This window comes from Pezoporus occidentalis, unplaced genomic scaffold, assembly GCF_034315485.1.
Source record: "Pezoporus occidentalis ecotype Australia unplaced genomic scaffold, CSIRO_AGI_Poc_V1 ctg36, whole genome shotgun sequence".
Classification (NCBI taxonomy): Eukaryota; Metazoa; Chordata; class Aves; order Psittaciformes; family Psittacidae; genus Pezoporus; species Pezoporus occidentalis.
The window spans coordinates 3,094,097-3,115,851 of record NW_026915591.1 but is presented as its reverse complement, the minus strand read 5'-3'; the positions used below and the strand labels follow the sequence as shown (position 1 = coordinate 3,115,851).

The window sequence follows — 21,755 nt, the reverse complement described above, 5'->3', positions numbered from 1 at the left end:
CCACCATTCTCCCATGTAACCACTGAGAACTGCTGTTTTCTAATGAGGTATGTGCATCAGCTTTACTTAATTCTCATGGACATCTACTTGCTTTACAGGTTGCAGTGTTTATCACACAAAGGTAAGGAGGAGACAACATCATGCCTTTGGAGAACCAGTTTTAAAGAGCTTTAAATCCTGACTGGAGGATTTTCACCCCTTTTTTTTATGCCTTTACCAAAAACATGAAGTACTGGAGACTGCCTTTGTCCCACTTGTGTACCATAAAGCAACAGGAATCAGTTTAGCGGCATGAAGTGTTAGGGAGATGACATCTGCAAATAGCAAATGCTTTTGTTCTTTTTGTAGATTCTGCTTTTGGCATTTTCCTTGAACATCAGCTTCCTCTCCAACAGGTAATTTTGTCATCCCCTGCTTCCCGTAATCTCTGTTCTCAGGCTGGTGGTGGCCACAGCATGGTCCATGACAGCAGGTCTCCACTCAACGTGTCCAGCAGCACCTAGCTCCAGGAGCACCAGAGCTCCTCTCTGGGCACAAAGACTCATGCTGTTTGGGAAAGGAAAAACAGAAAAACCTGGATGTAAACTGCAAACAAGCCATCTGTAGGGTGCAGTGCTGCCACATCTTCTGTGGATTAGGGGATGGAGACAAAAGCATGTGTGTTGTATTTAAAGTCACTGCGTTTTGTATGCAGACTTGCTACTGCCTCTTTAGCATGTTCCACAGACAACAGCATGTGAATTGAACCTTCCTCTTTCCCAGAAGGAGGTGGGACCAGATCCTTGTCACTTCATTAGTCTTTAGTTTTGTCCCTAGACGGTTGTTTCCATCTTTGTCAAGTGTCACACTGAAAACATCACTTTTGGCTTACTCTTTGCTGTAGTTGGAAAGTGTCAACAACTTCTAAACGGGCTGTTGTTGTTTTATTATCAATGATAGAAGTAAGAATTTTTCTTACCTGGACAGTGTGTGGCCTGAGCCATGTCCAAACATACCTCAGAGGACACTGTCAGCAGCAAGATCACCAAGCTTGTAGATACAGGTGAGTTACCATTACAAGAGGTATTCCCTGCTGACAGCTGAACTGGGTGGCAGTGGGATGGTAAATCTTTTAAAAGCGGAGTCCTCAGTTCCTCCTGGCTGTTGCTGTCTAACACACATGTCCAACATATGCATTTTGCTCTCAGCAAAGAGGAAACACAATCTCCCTTTCCCAAAGGAACACTTCAGATACACACTGCATATCCTCACCTGTTGGTGTGGGCTGTTTTTTCATTCCTCTCTGTCCATTAGAAATGAAAGTGACAGAAACTGGATCCTGAGGGCATAGAATTTTTAGCCTGCACAGTAAGTTTACCAGTGTCGTAATAGCAGAAAAACTGCCTCTTCTGCTTCTGTTCCTATAAGCTTAAAACTTCACCCTGTGGTAGTTTAACATGAAACAGGTATGTTTTAAAAGACTTTTATTTAGCCAAGTGTGTATACAGCTTGATAGATTTGTCTGCTTACATGATGACAAAGGTACAACAGATAAAAAAAGCTGCTGTTTCCAGTGACACAACATGAAAACAGTTTCTCCACCTTATCAGAAGAGCAACAGGGTTTTGTACAAGCTTCTCCTTACTTCTTCTTTCTTGAATAAGAGGCATCGGCATCCTAGAGTGAGAGTACATCCAGTCAGTATTTCCCACCCTGCTTGCTTCAGCATTTACGTCCCTCACCCAGAATGTTATTTTGCTTGAAATGGCTTGTGACAGTGGGCAGTTACAGTGTAGAAGCAGGAAGTCTTAAGCTGCATGTGCCACCCTTATTTTTGTATTTCCTGCTTCTGAAGTACTTGAACATGGGGTTTTGTGCCAAGTTCAACTAAACCACAGTAGGAAAAAATACCAATTCTGTTCCAAAAGAACAAAACCCTGCACTACACATCCATCTTCAGGGAGGAAAATGTGAGTGAAGAGCCCCAATAGACAGGGGTATCACTTAACATACTCCTGGGAGGTGCTCAGATTACATGCCTGATATAAAAAATAGCTACAACCAGGGAGGTGTTTTCAACGGTCTTAAAGCCAAGTTGCATTCAATAATTTATCCTAGTGCCTTATAGCTCAGCTCTGCATTAACGGTGAGCTCTGAACATGCAGCGCATGTGAGGAAGATCAGAGCAAGATGTTCTGACTTGGCTGTGTGCTGCCCATGCTGCAGTAACTCTAGACAAGCAGGCATGTGGCAATGGAGTCTGGCCTGGCACCAGCTGCTGGGGAAGTGAGGAATGAAAAGAGAAACTGATCCAAAATACAATCCCAATATTCCCATGGCTAAAGAGTCTATCAGCAGAGTAAAAAAGGCAAATAAGCAAGGAGAGGAGAGGAATAAACCTACAATTCCACTCTTGAAGTTCTGTATCCTCCTCTTGCCCATTCTGTTCATCAGCCACCAGGCCCAAGTGGGTGCATACTGCCAGAGGTAGCAAACAGCCAGGTAGGGGTGGTCGCTGATCCAAGCCTCCTTCAGGTCGTTGGCTGTGCTCACCAGGGTGAGCCGGACACAGCGGTCAGTCGGCATCTTGTGGGACTGATCACCACTGTTCTCTATGGACTGGAGGGGAGAGAGCAAGGAGGGATTAGACCTGGATCTCTGTGAGCAACAGAGGGAAAGGAAGGGCTGAGCTAAATGCCACAGTCACGCTCCTCCCAGCTTCTTCACTTGGCACAAGTAGAATAATCCAGCCAGTACAGCAGAGACTGGCTCTGGGGAACCCAGCCCTCACCATGCTCTAGTTTCCATTATATGCTACAAGTTGCTGAGTAACTGGGTTAGCAGGTGAGACCATGTTCCCCATTATCTTAAATATTCCTGCCAGCTCTGCTGTGCAGGCAGCAACCTCAAACAAAAGCAAAGCAACAGGCTTATTCAGTGACAGGGGTGTCTTGAAGTCCTGTGCATGCACATCACTTGGTGGACTTAAGCCGTAGCCATGTGAATTCATGTACATGTCACTCAAGTAATAACAGACTGCTCTAGCAATCTGTTCTGTTTCCCAGAGCAAAAGCAATTCTCATCTAGATTTGGTCTTCCTCCTAGGGCTTTTGCCATGCTGAAATCTGAGGAATTTGTTTTGCAAGCTTTCCAGACTGCTCAAAAAGTACATCTTGTCTTTCACAGATGTATAAAGTTTTGCAAGCCAAAAAATCCTTTCAGAACTCAATTCAACCATAGGAGATTCCCCCACCCCTACTCCCCTCACTGGTGGGTTATCCCAAGCTTTAAATTGACTGCACTTAAGACAGATTACATTTTTATGTATCACAGTAGCCATTTTTTGCCAGCTATTTTGTTAGGCAAAAAATTAAATTGCTTATTAAAAGCAACTGTGCAGTTGGAAGGTTTTGCTTTTTCTCCCTGAACAATAACTAAAAGGAAAGGAATGCATGCCTTGCCCCAGCTGACTGCAGTGGCTTTGCCAACAGCAGCGTCAACCGAGTAGGGCATTGTCAGGAAAAGGGCAAACAAAAAGCCACCTGGGCAGGAAGGGCAGTATTCTGCATGCAGAACTGTGTCTAGAAAATCCTGGCTTTTTCCACTGAACAGCAGTAGTATGGCAATTTTTACCAGACTAGGACTCTGTGTGTTGAAAGAGAAGGCAGAACAGTTCTCAGACTTTATTTTCATTTGATACGGACTTGATACCATGAATAACTACAAAACCATATACAGCTCTGCACTGACCAAAGCATTTCTTGGTAAGAAGGTGAGGTCAGTGTATGCTAGGAGGAGATAAAGAAAACCATGGCAGGATGTCCTGGGTTCAGCAGTAGCAGTCATTTTTCTCCTTCTTGGTAGCTGGTGCAGTGCTGTGTTTTTGACTTTCAGCCTGAGAACAACGCTGATAACACCGATGTTTTTAGTTGTTGCTCAGTAATGTTTACTCTGACCAAGGACTTTCTGAGTCTCATGCTCTGCCAGGGAGGAGGGGAAGCCGGGAGGAAGCAGAGACAGGACACCTGACCCAGGCTAGCCAAAGAGGTATTCCATACCACAGCACGTCGTGCCCACTATATAAACTGGGGGCAGTTACCCGGAGGAGCTAGATCACTGCTTGGGTCAGGTTGGGTATCGGTTGGTGGGTGGTGAGCGGTTGTATTCTCTTCCCTTGATGTTTCCCTTATCATTATTATATTGGTGGCAGCAGTAGTGGTTTGTGTTATACCTTAGTTACTGGACTGTTCTTATCTCAACCTATGGGAGTTACATTCTTTCAGTTCTCCTCCCCATCCCTCCAGGAGCAGGGGGAGGAAGTGGGGAGAGTGAGCGAGCGGCTGTGTGGTCCTGTGTTGCCGGCTGGGCTTAAACCACAACAAAGGATCACTGATCCTGCAGCAAAAGTCATGTTCATCTCAAACAGAACTGGGTCCTTACCTTTGCAAGATTCTCCGTAAAGACATTTTGTATAATCTTGGACTGTACAGGCCCTGGGCATATGTTGATAATACTGATCTCTGGGTAGTCAGTCAGCTCGGTCCGAAGAGAATTAAAGAAGCCCTAGGAGAAAAGACTAGGATGTAATCCACCTTTGCCATATTGCCACATGTAGCAAGGTTTAACTGACTATATATTTACACAGTGACTCTATGCTGAAAAGGTAATGGTATTCCATTAAAAGCAATTCCTACTACTTTCTTTGGCTTTTCACATTCAGTGGCTAATATCTGCAATTACAGACATCGATATGTGTCGCCAACCTCTCAAATACACAGTAGTTTCTCTGAACTACAGCCAGATGCTGTCCCTGTACCGAGGCCAACCCTGACAGCCTTGGCAGTGGAAGTGCCACCAACTTCAAGAACTACAATATTGTGGAAATTACCTTTTGCAGGTGGATTGCTCTTTGTGGTGTTTCTATTTTCAATTGTTTCTATTGAGTAAGTGGCACTGGTTCCATGTAAGAGAAGGAAAACTTCAGCATATTAAGTCAAAGATGCATCCCAATTATTTTTAGGAGGTAACTACACTGCTGAACACACTGCAGAGTTTGAAATTTGCATTCATGCAGTTATAAATTTTATTTCAGCTCAGGAATATGCTACCAGCATATCTAGGTTAAACTATAATTGCAAAAGCTGCAAGTATTTCTTTCCTTTAAGCTAACAGGATAAAAGTTTTTTTAATCTCTGTAGAAGTTCACATTTAGACAGCAACTATTATAGGGAATGTGACCAGTTCAGGAAGGTGCTTCCTACCAAAGTTGCTGGTCAAGCACTGCAGAGATACGATTCAGCAAATACCATACTGTGTCTTATCTGTGACCTGGGTAATAACATTTCCCTCTTTATTCTCACACGTTTTTTTATCATAAGAGAGTGAGCACAGGCTGATGAACCTCTCCCACTCTGCTAAAAATGTGTAATCTGTACTCCCATACAGCTCAGGAAGAGGGCTGGCTGACGCAGAGCCCTTCAGAAATTGCAACACAGGGCTAACATCAGCCAGAAACACTCCTGTGCTGACATACAAGTCATCATCTGGAGCTACACACTAAAGCCAGGCTCCAGGTTGCACACTGGTGCACACGTATAACCAAGAACACAGGTCCTAATTTCCCAGTTGCTGGGGACTAATTCTAGCTTACAGACTGCATACATGGTCAGCTTCTTTACAGTGTGTATTTAAAGTTAAAAGTACCTGCAGGCCCTGACTCTATGGTATCAGACCTTCACAGCATGTTATCAAAGCCTAGATATGCACAAATTCCAGAGGATTAAATGCTAACATTAAGATACATATGACCAGGAGTCTGCTTCTGGACACACGGGAAAGCATGGGAGACCTGCCAACCACCCAGCTGTTTTGAATTAAAAACCCAGGCCCTCCCCTAGATTGCCTCCTACACTGAAAGGAAGGAGCTTCCTCCAGTCCTGGTGCACACCTTCAGACATGGCACCAATACGCTGGGCTCTATTCCTGTCTCCAGGCTAATACTACAGCCCTGACCTGCACTACCCACATCCCCTTCATTCCCTGAGGGGTCCTGAGCCCACTTATCTCAGGGAAGCCCCCTTAGCTCTCAAGTCACAGCACAACTTCTGTGACAGGACTGCACCAGTCCTGCTGAGGAGAACATAACAAGTGTAAAGACACCAGACCCCAAAGGGGAGAGGGAGGCAGCTTGTGTCACGAGCATGGCCACATGGGCAAGGGGAGGACGTGGTGCTGCTCCTTGTTCACAAGTGCTTTATATCCTCCTCACCCAGCACTGATGGGAAGCCCAGGCTCTCCTAGAAGAACAGCCTGAACAGTGGCCTATGCAGCTGTCCTCCCTCCTTTAGGCAATAGTTAGTTAATGAGGACTGAGTGAGAGCTCCCCGGCCCACAATCCCTTGTCACACCCTGTGGATTTGGGGTGATGAGGAACAGAACTGAGTCCCATTTTACCTGAAGAACACAAACACAAGATGTACTTGTTCCAGTACCTGAAGGGGGCTTACAAGGATGTTGGGGAGGGACTCTTCATTAGGGACTGTAGTGAAAGGACAAGGGGTAACAGGTTAAAACTGAACAGGGGAAGTTTAGATTGGATATAAGAAAGAAGTTCTTTACTGTAAGGGTGGTGAGGCACTGGAATGGGTTGCCCAGGGAGGTTATGAATGCTCCATCCCTGGCGGTGTTCAAGGCCAGGTTGGACAGAGCCTTGGGTGACATGGTTTAATGTGAGATGTCCATGCCCATGGCAGGGGGTTGGAACCAGATGATCTTCAGGTCCTTTCCAACCCTAACTACTCTATGATTCTGCTTCCAGGAGCTGAAAGGTTTTATGTCTGGGAATGCTGCGATAGAAAAGGAAGCCAGAAACATCACTTGGTCACTTGTGACAAAGCACTACATTACCTCACATGCTGGCAGGCTTCTGGCATCCAAGTTCTACCTAAGAACAGGCACCTGCCTGCAGCCCTGAGTAGCCACCAGAGGCACACAGTCATGCAGGCAACCTCAGACACCCTCCTGCAGAAGGCACTGGCTGCAGCACACACACTCTCCCAGTATTCCAAGGGGAGCCCTGCTCACCTGAGCAAGTTGCAAGGTACCAAAAACTGAGCATTGGTTCAGTGAGCTTATGTTATCTCTGGAAATCACCTTCACAATAGCTGGAGCACACAGGGCTGCTGAGGCTTTTTTCAGAGTGCCATTTGAGTTGCACTGTCAAAAGTCAGTGCAATTTTATTAAAGGGGTGCAAAGCCAGCAAACATGGAATGCATGTAGCTAGAAATCACAGCAAGCTCCCATTTCTGCTCTGTGGCCATTCTGATATTCTCCCCAACACACCATTTCAAGAGGTTTGCATGCCCCTCCTTCCACTGGGCCTTTCCAGCTTTGTGACCAAATCCTAGGAGATGCTAAAGGCAGTAAGGCTGAGCCAACTTCTATCGTGACAGAAACATTCAGAAACGATTCCCTAATGACCAGAAAACAAAGAGAGTAGTGGCTGCTGCTCAGTGCAGTCCATGTGCTTATTAGACAAGTTCGTGATTAAGGAGTATTTTGAAGGCCACCATTTCTGATCCACCCCACATGCTTCCAATTACATGAATTGCAACTAGATGAATGGCACATGACCTCCATGAGCATCATCACACCAGGAGAGAAGCTGCACCAGTCACATGCAGACTCCCATGGCCTCAACTCGTGTTCTTACGGCACTCCCAGAACCGAAACAAAGGGTAATTTCATCAACAGAACATTGTCATCAAGAATTCCAGTTGGCATGAATCAAAGCACAATTGTATCAAGAACAAACTTTAATTCTTAAAAGAATTCCTTCCTTCCTCCTCCAACTGCCCTTTAAAAGAAATTAAACAACACCCAAAAACCACAACCAAAGCCAAACAAAAGGAAGAAAGAAGGGACTTTTTTCATAAAAGGCATGATTAAGATTGTATAAGACTGCAGCAGTAACTGTGTTGGCTGTGGTGAACTCCAAAGCATGAATTAAAGAAAACCCAAAACCATAATAGATGAATTCATGTCAGATAGGCTTGCATATTTAATAATTGGTGGCCAAAATGCAATCTTCATTTCAGTAAGATCTCAGAATATGGGCTGACCCATGCTGGGAAAAAGCAACAAGAAAAGCATCACTTTATGCTTTGTCACATCTTTCCCCTACTCTCTCTCGACATTTCTCCTTGGTCATTGTCAGAGCTGAGCATTGGGTTTCTGGAGAGGCCTCCCATTCCGACAGATTTCCCTTCCCTGAATTTACTGGTGAAGTTTGATGTTTAAAAAAAAGCCTTTCTAGTTTTTGGGGGTTCCACGCCCACATCAGCCATGATTCCAGACTGACAAGAGACTCTCAGACAGAGCCTCTCTGAAATCTACTTTGCAAATCACGTTTTAACACCTGCAACTCTGTACAGCAGAACTGCTCTGAAAGAAAAACAAGAAAGGAAGCTTGGGGTCTGGCCTGGTTACTGAGCAGGGGTAGAAGCTAACAAAAAGACAAGCAGTTCAGTTAGCTTACTTTAATTAAGCCAGAAACTATCCCGTTAAAGCTTTGCCCATATTTTCCACCCTAACAACAGAGTTCCGAGTTGTTTTAGGTTTTTTTTTTACAGCAACATGTGAATTCCTTGTGCTCTGCAACTGATGAGCCATGCTTAAACCAGCCCCACCACACCCAAAAGATAATTCAACCAGAAGAACACATAATAAATAAAGGAGCATAAGGGGAATTCATACTTCTACTAAACCCAAAAGTTGACCTCTAATGGGCAATTTCACCACTGGCACTCAAATGTAGAGCAGCAGATCTCTCTCCCCATCACTAACTGAAAATTGTTTATTAGCAGATACCTGTCACTGTCTTTTACTTCTTCATTCTTCCAAGTGACTGGTGGCTTTGCAGTGTCAGCCAGTTGTTACATTTTTATTGCTGTTAGACAAACCATCAAAGGCCATTGATCCCATAGCTTAAGCAATGTTATTTACTCAGATTATGTGCTTAAACCCAGCAGGAAGTAAAAAAGTGCTGTTTTTTCAAACCTGAGAACAGCGAGAGTTTATTTTACCGAGATCAAAACGTACATAAGCCAGAAATCAAACAGTGATGAAAGACACATGTGAACAAATCTGCTGTTTAAATAAGCAATTCCTCTGTGATGCAGGCAGTCTTTTTCCCCAGATACTTTTTTGAGCTCTTCAATGTTTTTCTGCACAAGTGAGACTCCTGTCAAAAACTCTCTCCAAGCAGTACTGAAAGTTAAGCGTTATGCACAGGACTAACTCCCTAAGCGGCAATGCGCTGCTGGTCCTTCACACCACAGCAAGATTCAGAACTGTTGGGAAGACTCATTCAGATGTTCCCCACCAGATCAGGAATTCTAATCTCTGAATAGTCTGCTTTACCACTCACCATTCTCGCTTTACTGTCCTAAAGACTGCCAGTAGTCTTAAAACTCTCACCAACTGAATTAAGATGAGAACATTAGGGTTTCTAGATGCAACAGAATAATCCACAGATTTAGGTATTCATCTGAAAGCCAGAGGCTAAGGTCTTGGGTTTCTCATTGGTATTTAACTATGTAGTGGTTAAGCCCAACTAAGATGACATTTGAATTTTAGTTAGTAAAATAAATTTACACTGGGAGCAGACATATTTCACACTTCAGCACAAATAAATTCCAAACAACTTTCAAAACCTGAAGAAATTACATAATGCTGTGTGCAATTACAGGTGACACTTCTGTTCTCTCTGCAGAATGAAGTCCTTTGCTATGGCACTGACCTATGTTGGTCTATTACACAAGATTTAGTTAACCTCAGAAATTTAACTTACCTGCAGAGCATGCTTGCTGGCACAGTACCCAGAGGCAAGGGGAGCTCCCATGATACCCATCACACTGCTCACAGTAACAATCTTTCCTTTTTTCCTTTGGATCATGTGATTCAGGACATGTTTTGTTAAAGAGATTGTACCCAGGTAGTTGAGCTCTATTATGGCACTATAGACATCCAGGTTTGTATCCACAAACAAGGAGCGCTGGGAACGTCCACCATTGTTGACCAAAACATCAATCTCAGGAAAGATACAATGATAAGTTAAGAGAACACATCTCCTTTAATACCTGTGCTTTCTCAAGCAATTGTTAAGTGGCTGTTCCCTTCCCTCTGGTGTCATCTCTACCGTACGCCAATAAGAGGTATCAGCTGCTGACGAAGTTTCAGCAGTTGCTCCCCTCCCCACCCCCTCCCCGACTAGATATCCCCTTTGAATTGAAGGCTGGCTCATTTTGAGTGAGTCAACACACCAGGAATACAGTGTTTGATGCCAAACAAGGTTAATTCCTAGTACAAGAACACTGGCAGCTGAATATTTGTTTTCCACACAACATCTTTTTAACCTTACTGCACTGCAGCAAATAACATTTAACATTTGGATCCTGCAAGGTGACCTCTGAAAAGTTTCATGCAAAAGCAGAAACCAACTAAAGTAAAGAACAGAAGAAACAAATCTGGTGCCACTAATTTCACAGTAAAATCAAGTGATCTAAAGGCTTTAGCTTGAAGTTTTGTACATTATTTTTTTAATACTGGCTAGATCTGACTGCTACTGCCTTAACTCTGCACTCTGGACTAGCAAGCAAGAAAACTCTGCACCAAAGAAGGCAAACAGTTGTGCCTGACAACCAGTTTTGTTCCACATGGTTCTAAGCCCAAATTACATGCCTTATTGAAATCACAAAATAAATGTTCTGACTTCCAAACACAATTTTAAGCCCTAAATTGCTCCAGTTGGCCCAGAAATTCAGTGACATCAAGTTTTTAGTTCTCGGCAATGACCAGTTATTATTTGTTCATTGCTGCACCTCTGCAAAACCTGTTGAAACCTATAACCAAGCAACAGAAGGGATGAAAATTCAGGTACTTTTTGGCAAGTGAATTTACCATATGACAGAATAGAAGTGAAACATGAACATAAATGCAAGTATAGGGCATAGGGGAAAAAAAAAGTTTAACCCCAAAAGCACACCCTACCTTGCCAAAATGCTTAAGAACACTGTTGGTTGCAGCTTCATGAGAGCTTCTATCAGTCAAGTCAAGACGCAGAACAAGGATATCTTTTTCATCCAAGCTGCTAATCTCTAAAAACAAAGAAAGTAAATGGGAACCAGTAAGACTACTAATGTAACAACTGTGGGAAATGTAATGTGCTTTTAAATACTAAATTTTCACTAAAAAAAAAAAAAGAAGCCATAACATTGAGCTGGAAATGAAATACTTGCTTTGTTTTCATTTTGATCTCCACATAGAATTCATTTTTAATCTGTTCCTAACAAGTCTTGTTTCTCACCATTATGTTTTTGCTTCTGAAAAGCTTGACCTTGTGTAGCTTTTCACTCAATTCCCCAAATAAATTACAATTTTTGGGAGCAACATGTAACTGAAATTTTTCACTGAGACGTTCAGAAGCATGATGTACTGGCAACCTTGGCACTTAGCTTGTATGTTAGCTGGTCAAGCATGTGTATGAGTAGCTATGAGGCAGAGTCCAGAGAAGTTAGACCGCTGAAGAGTTACTGGAGGAGGTAGAAGGAAAAGGGTTTTGTTTAACTGACAGCTTTCAATATATCCATCTCCTGAAATAAAAGTCAGCTGTCAGCAAGCCTCCATGTTGAGTGGTTTTACCACTGTCCCTTCAGAACAACTGACCTTTTCCACAGAAAATATTTCCTAAGCAATGATGTGTGACCCTGGCGTTTTGGGGCAGATGACTCACAAAAATAAGATCTTTAAGGTTTATCTTTTCAGGGTTTTTTTAAGCTACATTTAACAGGATTCTTTTTTTCTACTTTTTTTATGTTAGCTTGATAGTGCTACTTCTGTTTCTGAATTGATTCCTGTCCACAACTAAAGTGTACCTACTCCCCTTTAACCAACTGCCCTCCTTCATGAGCCAAGGGCTCTGACTTTTTGATGACTACTTCTCACATAAACAGGTAAGGTTGAACTTTACCTTTACAGTGATGTACAAATAAGGAAGTCAGTTAAATCTGTTAGTTGCTTCTGTTCAAAGGTTATTAGTATTTAGGCTATTAGTTAAAATAAAACCATCTGTCTGGTTTAAAGCTGCCAGTATTTTCACTTACTGCTCCCTCCAACCATTCCATGTCCATCTTCCCCTCAATTTCTTCTAGAAATACACCACTAAAATCCATGTAGTTTAACCTCCTCTCTGAGAGACACAACTCTACTTCATGCTATCTCAAGCAGATCTGCACAGTTAAAACCTACTAACATAAGGCATGTTTCTGCTGTGGATTAACAAGACCACATAATCAACTCAGCCAATAAAGTTATACAGGCAGGGGAGAAAAGAGCAAAGGAAGAGACAGAGACTGCTGATAAGGAATGAAATGCTCTTTTACATGATGTAGGAAACTTCCAGAAATATCAAACCAGAAGAACAGTTCTTTTGGAGCAATCCGCAGTCCAATATGACTTCCATCCCCAACACACTCAGACTTGTACATCTCTATCACTTTCCGTAGTTCTTGTCTAGGGTGAGGAATCTTTGCTCTAGTCATTCCTCACAGGCAGCTTTTACAAAAATTCTGACATTCTTGTTATCCTTTCTCTATACTTGTACTGTCCACTCATCCTGTTTTTAATCTGGCAGATGACCTGAACTGTGCACAGTGTTGAAGGAATATGCATGTTCCAATTTATACATCGTCAAAGTTATCTTCTCCTTTCCTTTTACCCCTAGTATTCCATTTCCTTTTCTGCCTGTTACCAAACCAATGCTTTTAAGGGATCAATTACAATAACTCAGAAAAACACTTGCTTCCAGACCTTATAGTTCATCATTTTACACAAATGCTAACATACTTCAGCAAACACCCTTTAGCTATGTGTTTCAGCTGCAGTGTCAGTTTCACACAGCCACCAGCTCTCAGGCGCAACATACCTGAAACTGAGCTCTCAAAGCTCAGTCTAACCAGAACAATGGCCACCTTCACTTAGCTGTGAAACAGCTTTATGTTTTCTGGAGGTCCTTTAAAGTCTCCTTACATAGCAGTTCTACACTACATGGCTTCTGGTTGGGATCAAACTGCCCAGCCACCAAGCAGCAGACCTTCTGATATTCTCCTATTAAAGCAATTAAGGGCTGCCTCTTCCCTGCTTATGGTCCATTAAGTTCTAGTTACTTTTTAATTAAAAAATGATTATAATCACCCAAAACCAACTTGTTTTTCAAAACCTGCATAAGTAATGTTGACTTAGAATAGTATTTTGTTACAACATCAAGCATACACCTCCTTCCCCCAGGATCCCCTAGAGGCTTGCAGATTAACAATATACATGCTAATCCAAGTTAGCAGTTTCTTGTAACATGATTGGTATTACTTAGCATAGGGCCTTTATTTTCCAGCTCTTCAGCACTTCTTTTTCTACCTTTTATTTCTATTTTGTATAATGCCCTTTAATAGATCATGAGCTTTTAGCAGAGGCTGAACAACATAACCTCCTGAGGTCCATTCCAACCTCAATTACTATGTAATTCCACAATTTACAGACTGTCATTCATTGGGCCTATCCATATTTAAATCCTATTTGAGCTTTGTCAAACCAAGGAACACCTCCCCCACCTACTTTTTTACTTTTTAGGGCTTTTGAGAGAAAACAGCCTCCAACATTACTGGTGAAATTCAACTCATGCTTCAGAGAGGGCTGGGGGAAACAGAGAAGCCACCTGCAGGAACCATGCAAGCTACACAAGCTGTTTTCTCTCCCTCCTGCAGAAGTGCAATGAGGTGTTAAGTTGGCATATGCATGACTCAACAGGTATGTACTTTTATGGTACATTCCTTCTCTCTCTCTCATTCAGCTTTTAAGCAGTGCAGAATGCGTAAACATGTATCACAGGGCGGTGTCTCTAAATTTGGACCAAGATATATGTGCTAGTTTCTGACATTAATACAAAAATCCCCTAGTTAAATTGCTGCTGTGTACAGCATCTACAGCAGGCATGTTAAAGCCCATTAGCTCAAATTATGCCCTATAATTCAGCCAAATTCAAATTGATGTTACATGCTGCAGCTCAATCTTAATCCATCCTGCACTACTCAAACCTTACAGCATACTCCTGAACTCAGTTGCAAAAACAAAACACGCAGGTGGAAGCAGACACAAGCCACCCAGGAAGCACATGGACCCACTACCCAAACATGCAGGGATGGGATCAAGAAGATCAATTCTCAGAGTTGAAACTGGTGAGGAATGTGAAAGGCAACAAGGACTTATAGGTACAGCACCAACAAAAGGAAGAAAGGAGAGGGAGGTCATTGCTGAATAGGATGGTGAGGAAGTGACAAAGGGCACAGAAAAACACAAGGTACTCATTCTCTTCTTTGCCTTAGTCTTCACTGGCAAGATCTCTTCTCACGTCTCCTGCACTCTGGGGGAAAGAAATACTACCAGTGTCAGAGAAAGACCAAGTTAGGGACAAACTGCACATACAAGCAGGGCAATATACACATCCAAGATTCAAAAGAGCTGACCAATGTCACTCATCTTTGGAAGGTACTTGGTAAGTCAAGTAGCCCCTCATTAACTGGAGAAAACCAAGTCTCACACAGCCATCACGCAGCCTAACCTCAGTCCTTGGCAAAATTATGTGGCAGTTCCTCCTGAAAGCAATTTCCAAGTACATGAAGGACAAGAAGGTGAATGGGAAAAGCCAGCATAGATTTAGCATGAACATGTAATGCCTGACCAACTTAACTGCTTTATGTGATGACTGGCTCTGAGGACAATAGGAGAGCAATGGAGGTTCTTCACCTTGACTAAGTAGCTTTCTATGTTGCCTTCCACAGCATCCTGGAAGCTATACTGGGGAAATATCAGCGTTCTAGGTGAGTGGATTACAATGCCAGTGAAAAACAGGCTGGATCACCAGAGAAAAAAAAATAGTAACCAACCATTCAAAGTCTAACTAGTGGCCAGTGGTATCCCTCCATGACCAGCATCTTTTAATGTCTTGATTAATGACCCAGATGATAGAACAAAACACAGGTTTTCAAACTTTCAGTTAACATCAAGTTCAAAGGAGCAGCTGCTGTGCTGGAAGGTACAACCGTCATTTCAGGGGTGTTTTAACAAGCTGCAAGAATGGTCTGACAAACCTCATTAAGCTCAGTACATCAAATCCAAAATTTCACACCTGGGACAGAGTAATGCTATGCAGTACTGCAGGCCAACACCCAAATGGCTACCTACCAGCTCTCCAGACAAGACGTGATGTCCAGATGGAAGGACAACAGCAAGTCGAGTGTAATTCAGCAATTAGCTCTGGCAATTATAGATGTTAGTCAGCTGCACTAGCGAGAGCAGATTGAGGGAGGTGATTTTTAAGTGCCTCTACGCAGCATTTTAAGACTGCATCTAGAGTATTGTGTGCAATTTTAGACACCATTGGCTCAAGACAAATACTGATAAACTGGAGGTAGCATAGGGGGCCACTAAGATGGCTAAGGGGGCTACTGCACACAATAATCAAAGAAAGGGGTTGAAGCTGGGTTTACACAGTCTTGAGAATGATAAGAGGGGAAGTGGCCTCAATTACTCCCTTCCACTACTTAAAGGATGGCTATAGAAAATGTGGAATAACTATGCCACTGAAGAGTTTCAATACAGCTAATCTGACCTATAGTTACAGTTCAGTAGCATATACTTGCAAAACACATGGCTATGTAAGACTGTAAAGCCAGTATATACCATAGCTAAGACATTTCACAGGGTCACTTAAAAGTCAGCAGAGGCAGAAATCATCTCTGATAAATTGGTTCACATGTATTTAGATACTATTTCTGAGTATTCCTTAGCACATCGCACTCTCATACAAGTGTTGTCTGAAAATGCATAGCCAGAATTATGACTCCTGCCAGCCTACCTAGTGTTTTTTTGCAATGTCAAAACCAGCCACAGGCACAAATGTAGTTGTATACTTCTACTGACCACGAAACATTGCACCATATAGCACTGGAATTTTGCCCTGACAAACTACCACTTAACCACATAATAACTAACTACTTGAGTGAGCTTTTTAAGCATCAAAAAATAAAACTAAGGAGCTGCATGGTTTTGAAAGCTCCCTGACAGATTTTTGGAATATGCCAACTTTTAGATTTCTAGAAATACTGAGATGCTAACCCAAGATAAACACTTCATTATTCATTAGCATACATTCCAAGCAGACTGTGGACATTCTATTAACATCACCAGGAATGAACTGTGATAAACACTATAAAACACTGCATACTGAGCTACGGAGGATAAACAGATTGATAAAGGTATGTTAATCACATTCAAAACCTCTGCTTATCAGCATGAATTAACTATCTCCTTCACTGTTGAGCACAAAAACCAAAAGGAAAAAGAGATAGGAGAAAGGAAAGCCTACCGACTCAGTAGGCACATGAAAGATAACTGGAACAGTTTAACATTCTGCTTTACATTCGTTCCTCTTGATCCTCAGATCTTTTCTTGCACTTGCTCAGAACAAGTTTTTCTGAACATTTCTATGAATTCCTTCTCCAAAAAGGAAAGTCAGTTGCCAGTCTGCCTGTAACAGGCAAAAACCTGAAGAAAGAAGACTTCTTATCAGCATGCAGCCATATGGCTTGGCTCTTAATAGGAAGATACCCATGAGACTGTTTCCTCCATTCCCCACAGTTTTTATTCCTTTTCTTAATCTAGTATCTTACAAGACCATTTGCAAATGATCATATTTAGTTAACACTGGCTTATGAAGGAACTCATAATGCAAGGCTATACAAGGGCTTCTCACTCACAAAAAGAAAACACCAGCTTCATATGTACAGTGAAGCTATGTATAAAGTTCACTTTCACCATAAAATTCATTCCTGCAATATGTGGGTTAGTAACTCTGCAGCAACTTCATCACAGCAAGAGCAAAACTTCTCTCATGAAGTAGTAAGCTGTACTTACGAAGGCATTTCTTCTTCACTCTTTCAAGCTCATCCTCTCTTCTTGCTGAGATGGCAAGCAAGGCTCCTATCTTTGATAGCTGGTAAGCCAGTTCTTCTCCTATTCCACTTGAAGCTCCTGTCACCCAGACAACCTTTCCACGCAGTTCATTTTCTATTGAAAGAATCAAGACAACAGTTCACACACTGCCAATGCTAGAAGAAACACAAAGTCATTGCAAGGGTATAATCTGATAATGTTTTTAAGAAATATAGTTGTTTGGAGGGCCTATTACAAAATCCTGACTTCTTCATGCTTTGGTCACACATAGTTGTGAAATTGTTCATAGCTGTTCTGTTGCCACTTGAACTTTGTTCCAAGGTTAACCTGAATAAACACTGCTTATTGACCTGACAGTAGCACGGCATTTTTGCAAGCCATCCACACACAGCATTTTCGCTAACCTCATCAAGAAGAGCTTCAGAGGAAAAGGGACAAGAGAATTCTTGAAAATGACAGGAAACAGTTACTGTATCACAAATACAAACAAAAGCCTATGCAAACCTTTCGCAACAACATTCTACCTCAAAAACGTTCCCAAGTAATTGCCAACAGAATAGAACTCTCTGAACAAAGACAATCAACCATAACAAACCAAAAGGGTGCTCATCCACTTTGGTTTGTATCTGATGCAGGTTAGTTCTCGCACTGGACAGAGTACAGTACGCTGAGCTCCCAAGGTGTAAGCTCATGTGTGAATTTTCCATGTACTCATAGTCTCTGCCCAGGCATGCTTTTTCAACTGGTAGTAAAAATTACTCCTTTTACTCCTCTGCTTATATGCCTGTTCCCCTTGTTTGCAATGTTCCCCACTTATTGATACACCTGGGGACTGGGAAGAGGCTTAGCTTTCCAGACACACATCCAAAATAATCAAATACAACAGATGCCTGAATAACACCCATTTAATTCTAGAACATGATTTAAGGATTTGTGGATGCCCCATTCCTGGAAGTGTTCAAAGCAGGGCTTTAGATAACCTGGTCTAGTGGAAGGTGTTCCTGTCTGTGGCAGGAGAGTTGGAACTATATGATCCTTAATGTCCCTTCCAACCCAAACCATTTGATGATTCTATGATGAATGATCACTAATACCAGAGCACTTTCCAGAACACATCATTGCCTAACACCTGTATGTGTTCAAGATTAGTGAATGCTAGTTTTACTGAAAATCTGACTCAAGTACTCAGAGCACTGACAGGAGCTCTTCCATTTTTCAAGTCTGTAGAGAAGAGCATTCCAACAATGGTATACCAAGACAGTTTTCATGGTATAATTCAAACAGCAGAGCCAAATGCAGTTCCTGAGAATTAAAGCCAGCTCTATTCTTAAAAAAAGGCCAGAACAGCACTTTTCAGCTCACTGAAATTTACCCACTCTTTTAAGTTAGCAGAAGTACTCCTTTTTCACTGCAGCCACAGGCTGGAAGTGCTTTTACTTCCTGCTTTACTTCAGTAATCAGTTCTTGGTTCTCTCTACACCACAGTGTGTTTCAAATTTCTACTTTCAGATTCTTAATGACACAAATCCCATGAAGAGACCAGCACCAAAATGTTCTACCCTTCTGACAAGAGGAGAGAGCACTTAAGACTATCACAGCTCAGCTGGAGTCTGCAGGACTGACAGTGAGTACTGTTCATCTTTAAGCTGACTGTATTTTAGCCACAGAAAAACCCCTCCTAAAACCAAGCTTTGATGGTTTGGGGTTCTTTTTTTTTTTTTCCCAAAACAGTAACAGCAACAACAATCACTGTCTAAGCGAGAGCTGTATTCTAAGGTTACAAACTTGCAAAGTGGAAAGGGGTGTTGCTGAAGTTGTAGGAATGATCACAGTATTATTCATTATACCAAGCAGCTGCTGTCTGTAAATCCTATTCACACACCCTTTCCTACAGCTTTATTCCAATACATTACAAATTCATCGAATTAACCACAAGAAACATGAGGGCTCACCTCTCCTGTTACTTTTTTGGCAGAAAACCCATGTAGACAAAACACTATGTGAACAAAACGATACGTGGACATACTTTGAACCCTGCTTACCACACTCATCTATCTCCTCTTGCTACTGAAAACAAATCCACTCCCCTCTACCACTTAGTTTCACTGTTCCCAACCTGTCTTGGGCAGCTTCATTGCAGTTATTCAGGATCTTGTTGTGTGGGCAGAATAATTAACTGAGATAAGGAAAGTTTTCCACTGATTCCCCAGCACTGACAGTTACTAAGCACTGAGTTACGGGGAGCTAACATAACGGAAAAACTAGCTCAAATGCCAATGTAGAACAAGTATCAAACCACCAGCTTGCTCCACAATTAATGTCCTGTTGCTACTGAAAATAAGTTTAAAAATTAACCTTGCCAAATTAAAAAATAAAAACATATTATACTAACCATTAACTACTGTATTACAGGGTATAGCACACAAGAGGTTGAACAGAGTAGTTCTGCAACTAAACCAGGAAATGCTTTTGTAGCTCTATTTAGGGTTCTTTCCCAACATTTTATAGCTCCTATAGCACAAGGTTGCCACGTCCTTTTCATTTATGAGAAAACTTTGGGGTGGGGACGTTTAAAGGAGAACATCGTCCCCACAGGCCTAAAGAATCATACCATTATTCCCAGCTTTAGGAGTTGGCTTTCAGATATGTAGGCTTTCACAGATAAAAGGATTCTCCTTGTCTTGATAATATTACTCTGCCTGTGAAAAGCACACCATTTAGAGTGACTGCTGTTCACGTAATGAAATACACAACCCATAAGGAAAGTTAGCCAGCACCCAGAAACCCTTGTCTCCTGTCCACACAAGTATTTAGAAGATGGGAAGCAATACAGCACCTGCCAGTGATACAATCCAGAACTGAAATCTCCTTCTAGAATTGAAGGATTGAAATAAAACGTGGTGACGGAACACTGGAACAGGCTGCCCAGGGAGGTTGTGGACTCTCCTTCCCTGGAGACATTCAAAACCCACCTGGACACATTCCTGTGTAACATTATCTAGGTGTTCCTTCCAATCTCTAGCATACTGTGATACTGTGAAAACCAGTCTAACCTGTATTAAGACCTTTCTCCATAATTACGGTTTACAGCACAAGAGACAGAACTACAGAACCACAGAATGGTTTGGGTTGGGAGGGACCTTAAACTCATCCAGTTCCAATGCCACTGCCATGGGCAGGGTCACCTTCCACTAGAGCAGGTTGCTCAAAGCCCCATTCAACCTGGCCTTGAACACTGGCAGGGATGGGGCAGCCACAGCTTCTATGGCAGCCTGTGCCAGTGTCTCACCACCGTCACAGTAAAGAGCTTCTTTCTTACATGTAATCTAAATCTATCCTCTTTCAATTTAAAGCCATTACCCCTCACCCTATTGTTGTCCAAAAAACAGATTTGTGCCCAGCGTGAAGTAAACCAATTCCACACACTCAGGAGAGATACTGTTTATCCAGGCCCAAGTATGGATTGTTCCACAAATCAAGCACACCAGTGCTGGCTTTCTTCTGTACACTTACACACAAAAGCTACTACAAAAGGTAGTACAATCCCAGTTACAGTGATTGCTTGTAATCTACATATAATTTTAGTACTGGTGTGATATTTCTAGTTCCTACGCATGCTCAGGGGAAGGGTCTCCACCTGGGCCAGGGTTTTTTTGAGCTGTGAGCATGATTTTTACTATTATAATGAAGACAGGTCACCGTTGGACAATTCAAAATGTTAGTTCTCTTGTCAAATTAGTCAAGTGAATGGTCACTTTGGATGTTATCCTTTGATCCCTCAAACACAAAATCTGGAGGGGCCCATAAGTTCCTTATTGTTTTAAGAGGGTCACTTGGTTGTAAGCCCAAGATGCAGTAACTATGACTGTGGCTACCAACAGCAGATGCACAATACAGCAAGCAATATATCTTACTATTATCACTACACGCCCGTATCAGTCCTTCCTTCAATACTCTCCGTCAATCACGTGCTCAAACCAAGCAGCCTCAGTTCCTCCGCATGCTCATGCCAGAACTGGATATCTGCCCAGGAACAGTACAAAACAAGCCTTTTTTGGCCAAACAAACCAGCCCTCCCCATAAATCTGCTGGAGCTCACTACTCTCTCAAGCTGCTTTTAGAACCGCTTTACTGGCATGATAAACACCACACACCTGGCTGCATAACGGCAGGAAAACTATGCTTTGGGGTTATTTCTACCGAGGAGCCTCCGGCCAGCTGCTGAGGATTGGTTCTACCGAGCCTGAGGAGACTTCATCGCCATCGCTGAGGTCCCCTCTCCTCCCCTCCCCACATGCCGCCATTCCCTCTTCCTTCACGGGTCGCCACAGACCCACCACCGCACCCCACCCAGGGCCACAGCCATGCTCCCGGCGGCTGCCGGCGGGCAGCTTTACCTGGCTTCTTGCCCCTCCACTCGGCCCACAGCAAAGTGAGGTCGCCATCAGCCCGCAGCCAGCGCAGCACCTGCACAAGCAGGACCAGGAGCGCGCCGCCCGCGAGCGCCACACACAGAGCGCAGCCCCACGCCATGGCCGACACCACCGACCTGCCCGCGGGGCCCCTTTATCAGGGCCGCGACGCGGAGGGAGCCGCCCCGCTGCCTGGAGACAGCGCCGGCCCCACAGCAGCGCCGGCCCCTTCCCCGCCTCTCGCTTCCCCTTCCACCCCCTTTCCCCGCCGGGCAGGGTGGACAGCCCCGCTGTCCGTG

The 21,755-nt window shown here is 43.0% G+C and overlaps 1 protein-coding gene across 1 annotated transcript; it reads right to left on the bottom strand.

Moving 5' to 3' along the window:
* Window positions 1-1,446: 1,446 nt before the first annotated feature.
* On the bottom strand, window positions 1,447-21,630 carry DHRS7 (dehydrogenase/reductase 7). Its single transcript, XM_062630787.1, has 7 exons — window positions 21,442-21,630; window positions 17,006-17,158; window positions 11,030-11,136; window positions 9,831-10,070; window positions 4,420-4,542; window positions 2,383-2,598; window positions 1,447-1,656 (listed from the first exon to the last, which is right to left on the bottom strand). The coding sequence occupies exons 1-7, from the start codon at window positions 21,575-21,577 to the stop codon at window positions 1,621-1,623; spliced, it is 1,011 nt and encodes a 336-aa protein (XP_062486771.1). The 5' UTR covers window positions 21,578-21,630; the 3' UTR covers window positions 1,447-1,620.
* Window positions 21,631-21,755: the final 125 nt, after the last annotated feature.

Coding starts and splice junctions, on each gene's coding strand:
- DHRS7 (XM_062630787.1), bottom strand. CDS start 21,577: ATGGCGTGGGGCTGCGCTCTGTGTGTGGCGCTCGCGGGCGGCGCGCTC. Junction 17,159..21,441: donor GTGGAGGGGCAAGAAGCCAG/GTAAAGCTGCCC, acceptor TTCTTTCAATAG/AAAATGAACTGCGTGGAAAG. Junction 1,657..2,382: donor AGAACTTCAAGAGTGGAATT/GTAGGTTTATTC, acceptor CTCTCACTCTAG/GATGCCGATGCCTCTTATTC.